At 63.2% G+C, this 13,094-nt stretch overlaps 1 protein-coding gene across 1 annotated transcript in view; it reads left to right on the forward strand.

Moving 5' to 3' along the window:
- LOC113190371 (voltage-dependent P/Q-type calcium channel subunit alpha-1A) overlaps positions 1 to 13,094 on the forward strand; it is a gene marked incomplete at its 5' end in the record, with an annotated part of 137,110 nt that overhangs the window by 38,440 nt on the left and 85,576 nt on the right. The window contains 2 exon segments of the mRNA XM_077796545.1: positions 6,948 to 7,039; positions 10,647 to 10,799. Of these exon segments, the coding sequence (XP_077652671.1) occupies positions 6,948 to 7,039; positions 10,647 to 10,799 (245 nt within the window).

The following is a 13,094-nucleotide window of genomic DNA, read 5'->3' on the forward strand; positions in this document are numbered from 1 at the left end:
CCCTCTCCGGGGCTCGCACACGTGGCTTCCGTGTCGGGCAGCACAAGCCAAGAGGGTCCTCTCCAGAGAGTCCTGCCCCGTGGCGTGGGTGAGACCCTGCGAGGGGACCTGTGTACACTGACCACCGCACAGGACAGCAGGGAGGGGAGGGCCACACCTGAGCCACCTGTGAGGGGCCAGCTCCGTGCCCAGGGAGGCGGGAACAGCACTGCGCGTGCTGGGGGTGAGTGTGCCTGTGAGTGTGGGGGCTGGAGTGCGTGTCAGTGCATGTGAGTGTGTGTCAGTGTGTGTGAATCTGTGCAGGTGTGTGTAGGTGAATGTGTGTGTGCATGTGTATCTGAGTGGTTGTGAGTGCATGCGACTGTGTCTGTGGGGGGTCTAAGCATGTGTGAGTGTGAGTGGTTGGTTGTGAGTGTGTCTGTGTGGTGGTCTAAGTGTGTCTGAGTGGCTTGTGTCTGGGTGTGTGTGCACAAGAGTGTCCGTGTGTCAGCGAGTGCATGTGAGTGTGTCTGGGTGTGGGTGTGAGGGGGTGTGGGTGTGAGGGGGTGTGGGTGTGAGGGGGTGTGGGTGTGAGGGGGTGTGGGTGTGAGGGGGTGTGCCTGTGGTGTCCCGCAGTAGCCCCAGGACGGTGGGGAGGTGGGGCTGGGCCGAGGGCCGCTGGGTCCCCACGGCTGGCAGGAGCCATCAGCCCTGGGGGGTCCTCAGGTCCACGGGGTCTGACTCCAGGACGGTGCTCGAGTCCCCCCACGTGAGACGTTGGTGCCCAGAGGTGGCCCATCTCCTGGGGACTCGCCCCTTGGTGCAGGCGCAGGTGTCCAGCCTGGGTCTCTTGTGCCCAATGCGGTGTCCCCCCTGGTGGCCCCGGGGTGGCAGAGACGCCTGTGAAGCGCGAGGCCGCACGCTGTGCCCCACAGATGGCCGGGGGGCTTCAGCGGCTCTGGCCGGTGCCCGCTGTCGGGTAAAAATACACGCTCCCAGCAGCACGTGCCTCCGAGGGGACGCTCCGGCGACCAAATTAAACACGACACGCTCTGCCGCGTGGGGAGGAGGATAAAAATAGGGAAGAGCGTGAGGAGGAGCGGATGCGCCGGGATGAATGAACAGGGGCCGCCACAGACCGAGCAGAGAGCCCGGGACCGGGGACAGCAGGGACCCCACGCGGCACTCCAGGGTTTAGATCAGGCCATCGGAAGCCATGTGCCCAGGAGGGGACAAAGCCAGGTGTCATCATCCACGGTCGGTGCTGCTGTAAGGGAAAGGCTGAGAACAGGGACTGGGCTGGGCACAGGGGCGCCGGCCTGCCGTCCCAGCAACTCCGGAGGCTGGGGCAGGAGGATCCCAAGTTGGAGGTCCGCCTCGGCAACTTAGCAAGACCCTGTCTCATGAAAAAATGAAAAGGCCGTGGATGTGGCTCAGTGGTAGATAGGAATCCTGGGCAGTTCTGAAGGCGGGAGGCCGAGGAGGAGGCTGTGCCCTGCTTCTCCACGGCTCCTTGCTGGGCGTCTTGGCAGCACAGGGCAGGAGGGGGCTCCTGTCGACCTCTGCTTCATGGAGGGCTAATCCCACAGCCGAGGGCTCTGCCGTGGTGACAGTGGCCTCCTCAGGGCCCGCCTCTTACTATTATTGCAGGAACTTTGGAGGAATATGCATTCTGACAGTAGCACCCAGTGACAAAGAGTGAATTTAAAGAGGAATTGTGTCACCTCAGGGTGGCAAGAATGCAGACCGCGTGGGAAGCAGTTCTGCCCCGAGGCGCCCATCTGCGGAGTGCGTGGCCAGAGTCTCTGAGAGGCAGCTGCTTCATCTCACCTGAGGTTCGGGGCCCACAGGGACCCCCGCCACCCCCCTTCCCCGTCATGCTGCCCCCCAGCCTCCTGTCCCCTCAACTAGTAACCCCGCTCTCACCACGAGATCTCTCCACCCCAAGACCTTTGCACGTGACCCTCTCACCCAGGTAGCCCGTGGTGGTGGCTCCTCTGTAAATATTTCATTGACGTCCTGACTTCCAACTGGCAGAGAAAATCAAGTCCCTTCCCGCGCTCAGGCTGGGGGTTGTGGGCTTGGCTGAGGTCGCGGGGAAGGTGAGCGGGTGGTGGAGAAGCCACCGCCAGGCTCAGGACCCGCGTTAGCTGAGCAACTGTGGTCAAGTAGCTGAGCCCCTCTGGGTCTCGAGGTGCCTGGCTGTGACAGGGAGGGAAGGACACAGAGCTGGCCAAGGACTCGGAGCCTCGAGGGTAAAGCAGCCAGCGCACGTCCCTCCAGCCGCCAGCGCTGGTAGAATGTAGCTGCAATAACAAAATTGAAAAGTGATGAAGACGACGAAGAGTTGGAGGCGAACGTGCACCAAGCTCACGGCGCTCAGCTCCAGACATTTTGCAGAAACTCCGCCCGTGGGAGAAGGGCCGTCATCATTCCTGTTTCACACCCAGAAAAGGGAAGCACAGAGGGGCCAAGTGGCTTGCTCAACGGGGACTTGCCACCAGACGTCCTGGTCACTGGGAAGAAGGTTACAAGACGTCTGGAGGCCGTCAGCTGGTGGCAGGGTGGTTCTGCAGTGTCCCCGAGGGATCCTTTCCACCACCCGCTCCTCTGTCCTCACTTTGAGGACTTCCCTGAGGACCTGTACCACACACGGCCCCACCATGGCTGCCTTGTCTCCCCGGGTGTCCTGTGTGGAACAGGAAGAGGGGCTGCTTCCTGCCACAGGGTCTCCTCAAGAGCAGGAGCCCTTTCCCTGAAGCACTGGGCATGTGACTGGGTCATGTGACCAGTGCTCCCACTGTCAGGAATCCTGGGAAGAGGCTGTTGGCCTTCTGTCTCCCTGCTGGAGGGGGGCTGTGCCCACAGGCAGGGTGGTGGCTACCGAGTGGACCCCCTGAGAGTTCGTCCATCCTGTTCTTTTTTTGTGGAACCAGGGATTGAACCCAGGGGGGCTCTACCCCTGAGCCCTAGCCCCAGCCCTTCTGATAGGGTCCCGCTAAGTTGCTGAGGATGGCCTCGAACTTGCGATCCTCCTGCCTCAGCCTCCTGCATCTCTGGGATTACCATCTGCGCCACCATGTCCAGCCCCGTGATTCTTCCCTTTGAACTACCATCCATCCCTCCCAGAATACGGTCTGCTAGTTATCACCATGCTTCTGAACAGTGTTACTTAGTTGTTTGTTCATCCATCCACAAGCATTTATTGAGCACCTGCTGTATTCCAGGCACAGGTGTGAACAAAACTGACCAGTGTCCCTGCCCTGGGGCCAAGTGCCAGGACCTGTCCTGTCCCACGGAGCTCCCTGCAGGGACCGGAGTGTCTGGTTTGCATTGAGTTTAAATTAACTTCAGTGTGTATTTAACGCTGTGTGGCCCCTGGTGACCTGGTGGGCAGCACAGCTCTGAAAGCTGAGTGACCGGCCATCGGCATCTCTGCTCTGAAGCACAAATGTGCTGGCTCCCTCCCCCAGCCCCGCCCCGACAAGCTCTCATTCCCAGCTCCTGGCCTCTGGTCTCCTCTGTGCGGTCATCCGCAGCAGGACACCTAGGACCAGGGGCTGGGCCGATGGACACTGTCCATCCTCTGCCTCCTGCTCGCCCTCTCTGTGCTGCCTGAAAACCTCGCCTTCCTCAAAATGCTCTTGAACTTGACCTGGGGGTGTGTCCCGCCAGGCTCCTCCCCCTCTGCATCCTCTCTGTTTTGCGGACTGTTTCTCCTCCCCCACCCCTCCCCGGGGCCTCTGGTCCACCGCAGCCCTGTCCTCTGCACCTGGTGCCACCCGCCCCTCCCGCCAGGCCATGAAGGTGCTGCAGGGTGGCCTTCAGCAGGCGGAGGAGACAGTGGACTTCCTGGGTGGGTGTTTTTAGCTGGGCTCCGGCGGGCACAGTGCAGCGGCACCAGCAGGTCCACCCGGGCACGGGGGAGGGTTTCATGTTGGCAGCATCAAGGAGAGTTAGGTGCGGGGGGGCTGGGGGGCTTGGGACCCCGCGGAGCCCGGACCTCACCCCGGGCCTGGCGGAGGCCACTGGGAGGTTTGGGCTGGGGGTGGGGGCGGGGAACTGGCCGCTGGGAGGCAGCCACCCCTCAGCCCTGTGGTCACCGTGGCCTCCGCGACCCCCCCCATCAGCCGGGCCACCTGCGCCTCCCGCCCCCTGCAGCCCCTGGCGGGAGCCCCGAGGGTCCTGTTCACCACGCAGCGCCCCCGCCCCGCTGGGGCCTGGACGCGTCTCTGTTGGAGAAATGGCCGAGCCTGGCTGGGCGCCCTGGTCCCCGGTGACGCACACAGATGGGCAACGGGAGAAGCGGGCAGCGCCCCGGGGGCAGGCGGCTGTGCACGGACAGGGCCTCCCCTGCGCTCTCCCCGCCACCCAGGCCCAGCCGCACTGCCCGCCTTGGCTCTCCGTTGGTTATCCGTCGTCCCTCCTGATAGCCTCCTCACCACTGAGCTGTCCCTAGGTGTCAGGCAGTCTTCCCCACGCACACCACTTGTGCGGCCCTCTTGGGCTCCAAAACCTGGCGCGACCACCATCCGCAGGACCAGAGTCCCCACCCTGCACCCTGTCACCCAGGGGACAGCAAGTCACATTGGATGTGGGGCCTTGGACAGGCTGCGGCAAAGGTCAGCTAAGGAGAAACCCAGGCCGGGCCCTGACGGTGGCCTAGAACCTCCGGTGCCCTCGATGGAAGCCACAGTCATTTCCTGCCTCCCGAATCCCTGGGGTCAGGAGAGCTTGGCTGAATCTCCTGCCCTCCTTCTTGCAGATCCCCTAAGGGCACGGCTGATTTCAGCTCAGCTTCGTCATGGTGTCCAGCACATCCACCCTCAGGTTGGGTAGAGGCCCTGGACCCCTGCAGCTGCTCCTCCCCCGTCCCTCCTCTGCCGAGGACGCTCCACGGCTCCGACCTCGGAGCCAAAGCCACAGTTCGCGTGGTGATCCCCGGGGCCCTCACATCTGCCCATCCCCTCCCCACCCAGGTAGCCTCCCACCCCCCCTCGCTCACTTGGCTGCAGCCCCCAGCCCGTGCTCTTCCTCAAATGTACCAGGCGCTGTTGTGCCCCAGGACCTTTGCACCACCGTCTCCTCTGCCTGCCGACATTATTGGTGTGGCTTGTCTTTCCTTCCTTCAGATCTGAACTCAAACATCTATTTCCCGTGACTTCCCCTGGGCTGGCCAGTACAGTGCCAGTGGCCATGGTGGCCGTGAGGGCAGCAGAGGCACTATGTTCCCTGTGAATACACATCTTGTCATCATACAGTATCTCACCTATGCACGTAATGTGGACATGGCGTCAGAGTCACGAGTCACCTAGGGATGGCTTCACTTGTGCAGGGTGGGGAGTGCTCACACTTCACACAGGGGACCTGGGCGGTGTGGGTCACGGGATCTGGCGGCCAGGCTCCTGGACACCGAGAGCGGCATGGGGTGGGGTAGAGCCACTGCTCCTAGAAATGTCACGTGTTCCTGGTGACTGTGAGATCTCCACTGGGCAGTGTGACCCTGAACACTTTCCCATGGAGCCTCTTCCCTGCCGGTGGCCGAGTGGTGTCCTCCCGTGGCCCCAGCCCCTGTCACCAGCGTGGCCCTCCCCTGGGCTGGGCAGCTTCCTCCTGGGTGCCCATCCTCCTGACCTCTGTGTGCCCACGGGGTTTGCCGCGGGCCTCCTGCCCACCAGGGATCCCCGTACCCACGTCCGCAGGACCTGGACAGGGCCGGCCTGTGGGTGCCCAGTTCCTGTTTGTAGAATGGATCGGGGAAGACCCCACCATGCCCAGGGTCAGGCTGGCACCCCCCACCAACCAAGGACGAAGCCGAGCCGTCCCAGAGGGGACCTCAGGCGGAACTCAGGAGCCTCCCTTGACGTCCAGAGGCCCGTGGGGGGAGGACGGCAGCTGTCAGATCCAAAGTCGGTGCGTGGCCAGCGCCCACCCCTCACCACCGCTCCCAGCCAGGACGGTCCCCCGCAGGCTCTCTGCTGGCCGTCCTCCCAGACGGGTGCCCACTGCACGGATTGCACATCACCTCTGGGACACTGCCCCCCTGAGGCGAGGGCCGCTCAGTTCCTGGGCTAGGTGACACCTCCTGCTATTCCCCTGCTTCCTCCCCAGCTGTCCCTGGGCTCGCCGTGGACCTGGAGGAGGTCATTTCTCGGCATTTCTGGTTGAAGCTGCCCTTCTGCCACCCTGTGGGGCCCACGCTCAGAGGTCCACCTGCTGGGGGGAGCACGTGGGTCAGCCTCAGGTGCCCGTCTCTGCTCCGGGGGTGACCCTGAACAAAGAACTGCAGGGACACCTTGTTTGGGTTTGGGGTGACCCAGGGGGGCCCGGAAAGTAGAGTGAGGTGCAGCAGTTCAAGGCGGGGGTCACGGCAGGCTACCTCCCTGGGGGTCAGGCTGGGCCCCACCTGCTCCCGCAGCCCCGGGCGCCCCCACCCTGCCCTGCCTCTGGGAGGAAGCTGTGGGGTGTGGACACTGGGTGGCCACAGGCCACAGTGTCAGACCCGGGCCCCTGGACAGAGCTGAGAAGTCTCCTGAGGCTTTGCCGTCACCACAGAGTCCTCTGGTGTCCAGCGTTCCTGTCCCTCAGGTGCAGCTCTGGTGACAATGTCTTCTGTCATGGTGTTCCTTGGCCCTCGCTGTGACATGGACGCGTTCTGGAAACGGGCGTGGGAGGGAGCCCTGCAGAGGTCTCAGGGCCTGGTCTCGTTTGTTGGGCAGCTTTGACGGGACCCTGTCACCTGAGGCCACACTCCGTATTCCCCGCATCTCTCTCTCAGAGTGACTCTTTCTGCCAGGTGTGGTGTGCACACCTGTGACCCCAGGTATCTGGGAGGATGAGGCAGGAGGATGGCAAGGTCAAGGCCGGCCTGTGCCCCCCCCAGCCAACAGAGGGCAGTGTGGAGCCCACGCACCCCTGGCCTCTGCCACCCGAGACCCACCTCCTGTCCCCTTCTGCTTCTCCTGCAGCATCTTGGCCACGGTCGGGACGGAGTTCGACCTGCGGACGCTGAGGGCAGTGCGCGTGCTGCGGCCACTCAAGCTGGTGTCTGGAATCCCAAGTGCGTGAGTTTCCCAGCCCCGGAGCCCCTGGTCCCCTGCAGAGCACCTCAGGAGGCCCCACCCGGGTCACGGCAGGCTCCTCTCTGGGGAGGCTCCCTCGGGGACCCCAGGAACCTGGCTGCAGGCCTGAGCCAGCTCCCGAGAGCAAGCCCGGAGCCTCCCCCACTTACTGAGCACCTCCTGTCCACCAGGAGCCACTGAGCACTACCTGGCACCTCATTCCAAACCCAACTGAGGTTTCTGTGACAGTGTGGCCCCAAGCCTGGGCAGCGGCATGGTGGCACTTGTTATTTTCTCCTCACAAATGCCGGGTGGGCACCCATCCGACAGGTGAGAAGCCTGAGGTCAGGAAAGCCCAGGGCTCACCTGGGTTCCTAAGGTCGGCAGCAGTGAGCTCAGACCCCCGCTCTGCCCCCTGCCTCCCTGTTCTGCAAGGACACACCTGTCCCTGCTGGGGGGGGCTGCAGCAGGCAGGGCCCAGCGAAGGTCCAGCCACAGCATCTAAAGGCAGGGGCTGGGGCCGTGACTCGGTGGTGGGCACTCGCCTGGCACAGGGAAGACCCTGGGTTCCACCCCCAGCACAGGGAAATGATCAGAAGCCACAAACCCAGCAGCCGCCGCCTCTCCCAAACGCCCAGTTGGTGAGAGTAATGATTCTTAAAGCACCTACTATGAGCCAGGCACCGCTCTGCGTGTCTTCCGTATTTTTCAACTGGTTTCTCTCCACGGCAGTTAGGCTCTACTCCTACCTGCTCTGTAGGTGTACTGGCTGGTCCTCAGGTTCGTGGCCACGCGGGTTAAAGAGGGAGACCTCCCAGGCCGTCACAGCAGGTTACTTTTTATAGAAAGAAGGTGTTTCTACTCAGAATCCCGGGAGGTGGGCCCCAGATGCCAGCACTAATGAGGGTCTCTGCCTAGGCCACCTCTGTGTGACAGGCCCCATGTGTGGCTGGCATGTGCATTGGCTTTCTGTGACCCTAACAAACACCCGAGCCAACCAGCTAATCAAGAGAAGAGATTTATTTCAGCTCTGTTTCTGAGGTTCGTTCTGGCCCATGGCTGGTGGCTGCACCGCCTTTGAGCCTGTGGCAAATCAGAGCACCCTGGCAGGGACAGGGGCGGGGCAGGGGCAGGGCATAGGTGTGGCAGGGGCGGGGCATCATCAGGGGGCCGAGCCTAGCCAGGACAGGAGCAGGGGCGGGGCCAGCACAGGGGGCGGGGCCGGGGCAGGGCAGGGATGAGGCAGGGTGTGGCAGAAGTAGGGGGCAGGGCGGGACAAAGGTGTGGCCTGGCAGGGCAGAGTGGGAGGGACAGGAGCAGGGGGCGGCCCAGGGCATGGGTCAGGCAGGGGCGGGGCATAGGTGTGGCAGGGGCGGGGCGGGACAGGGGCGGGGCAGAGGTGTGGCAGGGCGGGGGGCGGGGCAGAGGTGTGGCAGGGCGGGGCGGGACAGGGGCGGGGCAGAGGTGTGGCAGGGCGGGGGGCGGGGCATAGGTGTGGCAGGGCGGGGGTGGGGCAGAGGTGTGGCAGGGGGCGGGGCATAGGTGTGGCAGGGCGGGGGTGGGGCAGAGGTGTGGCAGGGGGCGGGGCAGAGGTGTGGCAGGGGCGGGGCAGAGGTGTGGCAGGGGGTGGGGCGGGGCATGGGTGTGGCAGGGTGGAGGGCGGGGCAGAGGTGTGGCAGGGCGGGGGGCGGGGCAGAGGTGTGGCAGGGGGCCGGGCAGGACAGGCGCAGGGGCGGAGCAGGCGCAGGGGCCGGGCAGGGTCAGATCTGGAACACCCCCTCGCCTCCTCCTGAGCCCAGGAGCAGAGGGGAAGAGCAGGGGGCAGGACCCACAGTTCCCCTGACCGAACCCTCCCATGGCCCAGGCACCTCCCATGAGGCGCCATCTCTCAGGTCCCTGGGTTGCCTAGCCCTGGCCCCTGTGCGTCCAGCCTTGTCGCGAGGGCCTGGGAGGACATGCCAGTCAAACTCCAGCACCGGCGCCGCTGTCAGCTCCATGACGGACAGAGCCACTCGGGCTTGGGGCCCCAGCCTGGCTTGCTCTGGCCGCTTGGCTGGTACGGGGACAGGGACAGCCAGGCTGAGCAGACGTTCAGGTTTCCCTAACTATCAGGGGCTCCTTCCCCCCCCCCCAGACAGCCAGAGGGCAGCGGGACAGGGAGGGGAAGAGGAGCCAAGACGCCGTCTCCACGGAGTCCACCCAGCCTGACCCATGGAGAGCTCTGGGTGCGCCAGAGGCCACCCCCATTGTGAGCAGGGCCTTCTGCACCTCACTGGCCTGTCATTGAGGATGCGGTGTGGAGAAGCGATGGCATCCCGTGAGGCAGATCCTGGCCACTGAGAGCAATCCCACGGAGAAGGGGCTACGGGGGCCTCTTAGCAGCCAACAGCCCCAGCAGCTGAAGGGCATGCGCACCGGCAAGCGATGGGTCCTAGCCGGGCACCAGCACCACACTGCCCTGTTGGCATGGTGCTTACCTGGTGGCCCTTGGAGTAGGACAGCCCTTTGGGCCCACCTGATCACGTCCCCCTCTTACTGTGGTCCAGAAGCAACAAAGCCCCGAGCTGTCTGCACGGACCTTAACCACACACCTGTCTCCCTGTGTCGGTGGGATCTGCGTCCGTGGATTCTACCTCCTGTGGATCAGAAATTCATGGAAAACCTGCATCTGTGCTAACATGTGCAGGCTCTCCTGCTTGTCATAGTCCCTAACAATACGGCTTCACAGTACCCACCTGTCATTTGTGTGACCTTAGGCATGATACGTGACCTGGGGATGGTTTTAAGTCCTACTCGAGGCAGCGTGTAGGTTCTAGGCAAGGACGATGCCACTTTACACAAGTAGGTGGAGATCTACAGACCTGGATGTCCTCGGAGGGGTCCCACAAAAGTCCCCGTGGATACCAAGGAGCACGCTCTGGTCCTGGGTGGGACCTCGTTTGGAACCAGAGTCTCATTCTGTCTCCTTCCAGAGAGCCCAAAAGAAAAGGGGTTAACTACTATGCGAACCTCCCTTGAGTTTCAGAACTGGGGAGACTTTTCAAACAGGATGCAGACCTAAGTCGTGTCCTTGTCACCTCTTCCTCTCCGAGAAGAAACTGAAGCCAAGGGGGAGGCCACCTGAGCTCATGGTCAGGATCCGGGCTGACTGGGGCAGAGCTCCCCGCACCCCAGCCTTCACACACCCCTGGCACCCGTGCCCTCTGCCCCCCGGGGACTCCCTGTCCCCTCGCTCACCGCCACTGTTCTCAGCAGAGCATTAGGGTCAGGTCACCTGGGCTGGGGTTGCAATAGCGGCTCTGCCATTCTTGGGCCCTCAGGGGAAGCGCAGCCCCTCTCTGGGCCTTGCTGTCCCCTGTGAAAGCTGGGGGTGACCCTGCCCTGCAGCCGCCCCGCGGGTAGCTGCTAGAACTCGAGGAAACGGAGGAGCTTCTGTGCAAAGTTGCGGAGAACGGTTCCTCTTGCCCTAGGGCCAGCCTCTGGGGGTCCCCCACCGCCCTCCTCCACTGTCACCCCACCCCAGCCTCCACGAGCCGGGGGCTCCCTCAGGCATCCTGGTGGCGGGTCGGGGCGCGGCTCACGGTGGGGCTGTCTGTGTCTCCCCAGGTTTACAAGTCGTCCTGAAGTCGATCATGAAGGCGATGATCCCGCTGCTGCAGATCGGCCTCCTCCTGTTTTTCGCGATCCTTATTTTTGCAATCATAGGGTTAGAATTTTATATGGGAAAATTTCATACCACCTGCTTTGAAGAGGGGACAGGTAGGTCCGAGCCGCGGGTCGTGGGTCTGCCAGCCTCCTCCCTTGGGAAGGGGCTTGTCCTTCTCCTGGGGGTGGGAGACGTGCCTTCAGGGGACCTGTGCTGCCCCCAGGGACCAGAGGCTTCACGGGAATGACCCGGGCTACGACCCCGGGAGAACAGGGTGGGGAGACACAGAGGAGGCAAGGTGTCCCAGGCTGCGCTGTTGACGGCTAACCCTGGGGGCAGCTGGACACACTCTGCTGGACATACGGGTCAGATTCCCCAGCCAGGGGACCAGGGGTCCTGTGACCCCAGCCTGTCCTGGGGGTGTCTCGTCATGAAGGCCCCTCCTGCCTGCCTTTGGGTACCGCGACCGTCCTGTAGAAGGTTAGCGCAGGACACAGCCCCTGCGGTCTCCAGGACGTGCCCTCAGATGGCCCAGCGGGGATGCCCAGCCTCATCAGGACCCAGCCCCGGTCATCGTCCGAGTCAGTCCAGGGTCGGGCAGGCAGGGCGGGCAGGGGACCCTCCTGGGCCCGAGGACCAGGCTCCTGACTCCGGGAGACATTTCCAGTTCAATCCCGGCCGCCAACTCCAGCCCCCTGTGAATGGAGTCAATAAGAGGGGACACCCACCTTCCTGTGTCTGGACCCTGGCTGTGCCCACGTGGCAGTCTGGGGGGTCACACTGGTCCTTTGAGCCAGGGGAGCTGAGGCCCAGGAGGCAGACAGAACAAGGGGACCCCGAACACAAAGAGGTCAGGGGCCTGTCACCTTCCCACCCAGCAGCCCCCGGGGATCAGCAGAGGGAGCTCCTGAGACCTGTCCCCTCGTCCCCCAGGGGAGGGAAGCGCAAGGGAGGCTCCTGGGGAGGGCGGGGGCGGGGCCGTTTCTCCCCACCCCCCTCCTCTCCTGGGCTTGTGAAGCCGCTCAATCTGGAACGTCCTAATTATTTCTTTCCCCAATGAAGAAGGTGTTAATTGAGGCAGATCTATTTCTGCACCTGGCCTCGTCACCCAGGTGGAAATAGAGAGGGAGGGAAGGGGAGAGGGGGAGAGGGAGGGGGAGAGAGGGAGGGGGAGAGAGGGAGGGGGAGAGAGGGAGGGGAGAGGCACCATCAGCCCCAAGCAGAGAAACCAGGAGTCCTGGGTCCTGGGCTTTGTGAACTTTGGTCTTGTTCCTTTCCACCTGAGGTGGGCCACGGAGAAGCCTGGGCTGACTGGCTCTGAATGCGGTTGTGGGGTACAGATGTGGGTGTGGGGAGCCTCCGTTTAGGCGGGTGACTGAAAAGCTGTGTGAGTCCAGGGCGGCTATACGCAGACGCCCGCCGCAGGTTCATGTTTAAATGTATTTATAACCAAGCGCCGCAGCCTCTCTGGGTGGCGGTGTTTCTAGAAGCCGCCCTGGAGAGCTCCGTGGGGCGGGCGGAGGGCTGCGGGGGGGGGGGGGGGGGGGCTGAATGCCTGGGGAGGCAGAGGCAGAGCAGAAGGCTCCCCGCTTTCCAAGAGCTGCCAGAATCCTTGGAGGAATGCGACCGTCACTTGGAGGCCCACGTGTGACTCTGTCTGCACGTCCACTGGAGGCCAGGGGAAAGGGGACATCCCAGGTGACTGGGAATGGGCCAGGCGTGGACCCTGTGGAGAGGAGGCAGGCTCCCAGAGAGGCCACCTTCCAGCCCAGAGCCCTGGAGTCCAGGTCCCCAGCCCCGCCACACCCTGGGATCTGGACCCCACCTTCAGCGCCCACTGCCTCCTCCCGAGGCCGTCCTGCCTTCCAGCCAGAGGGCTGTCCCCTGGCACACTGTGTTCCCTGCCGACATTTTCGCAGTCCGCCCCTGCTCTGTGGGGAGAGCTTGGCTTCTGTTCTCCACCCATTGGGGTAGGGGCTGCGCATACCCCTGTCCCTTGCCCCCAGAACAGCTCCCCAGCCCAGACAGGCCAGGAAGAAAACCAGCAAGGATTCGGACAGGAGCCCGGTGCCAGTTCCTCACTGTGGCATGAAGAGCGCTGTAGCCAGTGACCCCCGCACGTTCACCAGACCTGACCACGGACCACTCAGGAGGCTGGGACAAAAGCCCAACAGGTTCCCGACACGAGGCAACTCAACCAGAAATCAGAAAGAAAACTTCAAAAGCATTTAAAAATTAAGAGACGAGGCTCTTATTTGTGGGTGAAATGATATTGCAACTGAGATCTCTAGTTGGCAAAGTATAAAGAAGAGGTGAAAGGAGAGGGACCCAGAGTTGACGAAGGGTGACATTGGTGAGAGGTACATTGGATAATCCTCGTCATGCTCTTCTCTCTCTCTTCATATGTT

This window comes from Urocitellus parryii, chromosome 3, assembly GCF_045843805.1.
Source record: "Urocitellus parryii isolate mUroPar1 chromosome 3, mUroPar1.hap1, whole genome shotgun sequence".
NCBI classification, from domain to species: domain Eukaryota; kingdom Metazoa; phylum Chordata; class Mammalia; order Rodentia; family Sciuridae; genus Urocitellus; species Urocitellus parryii.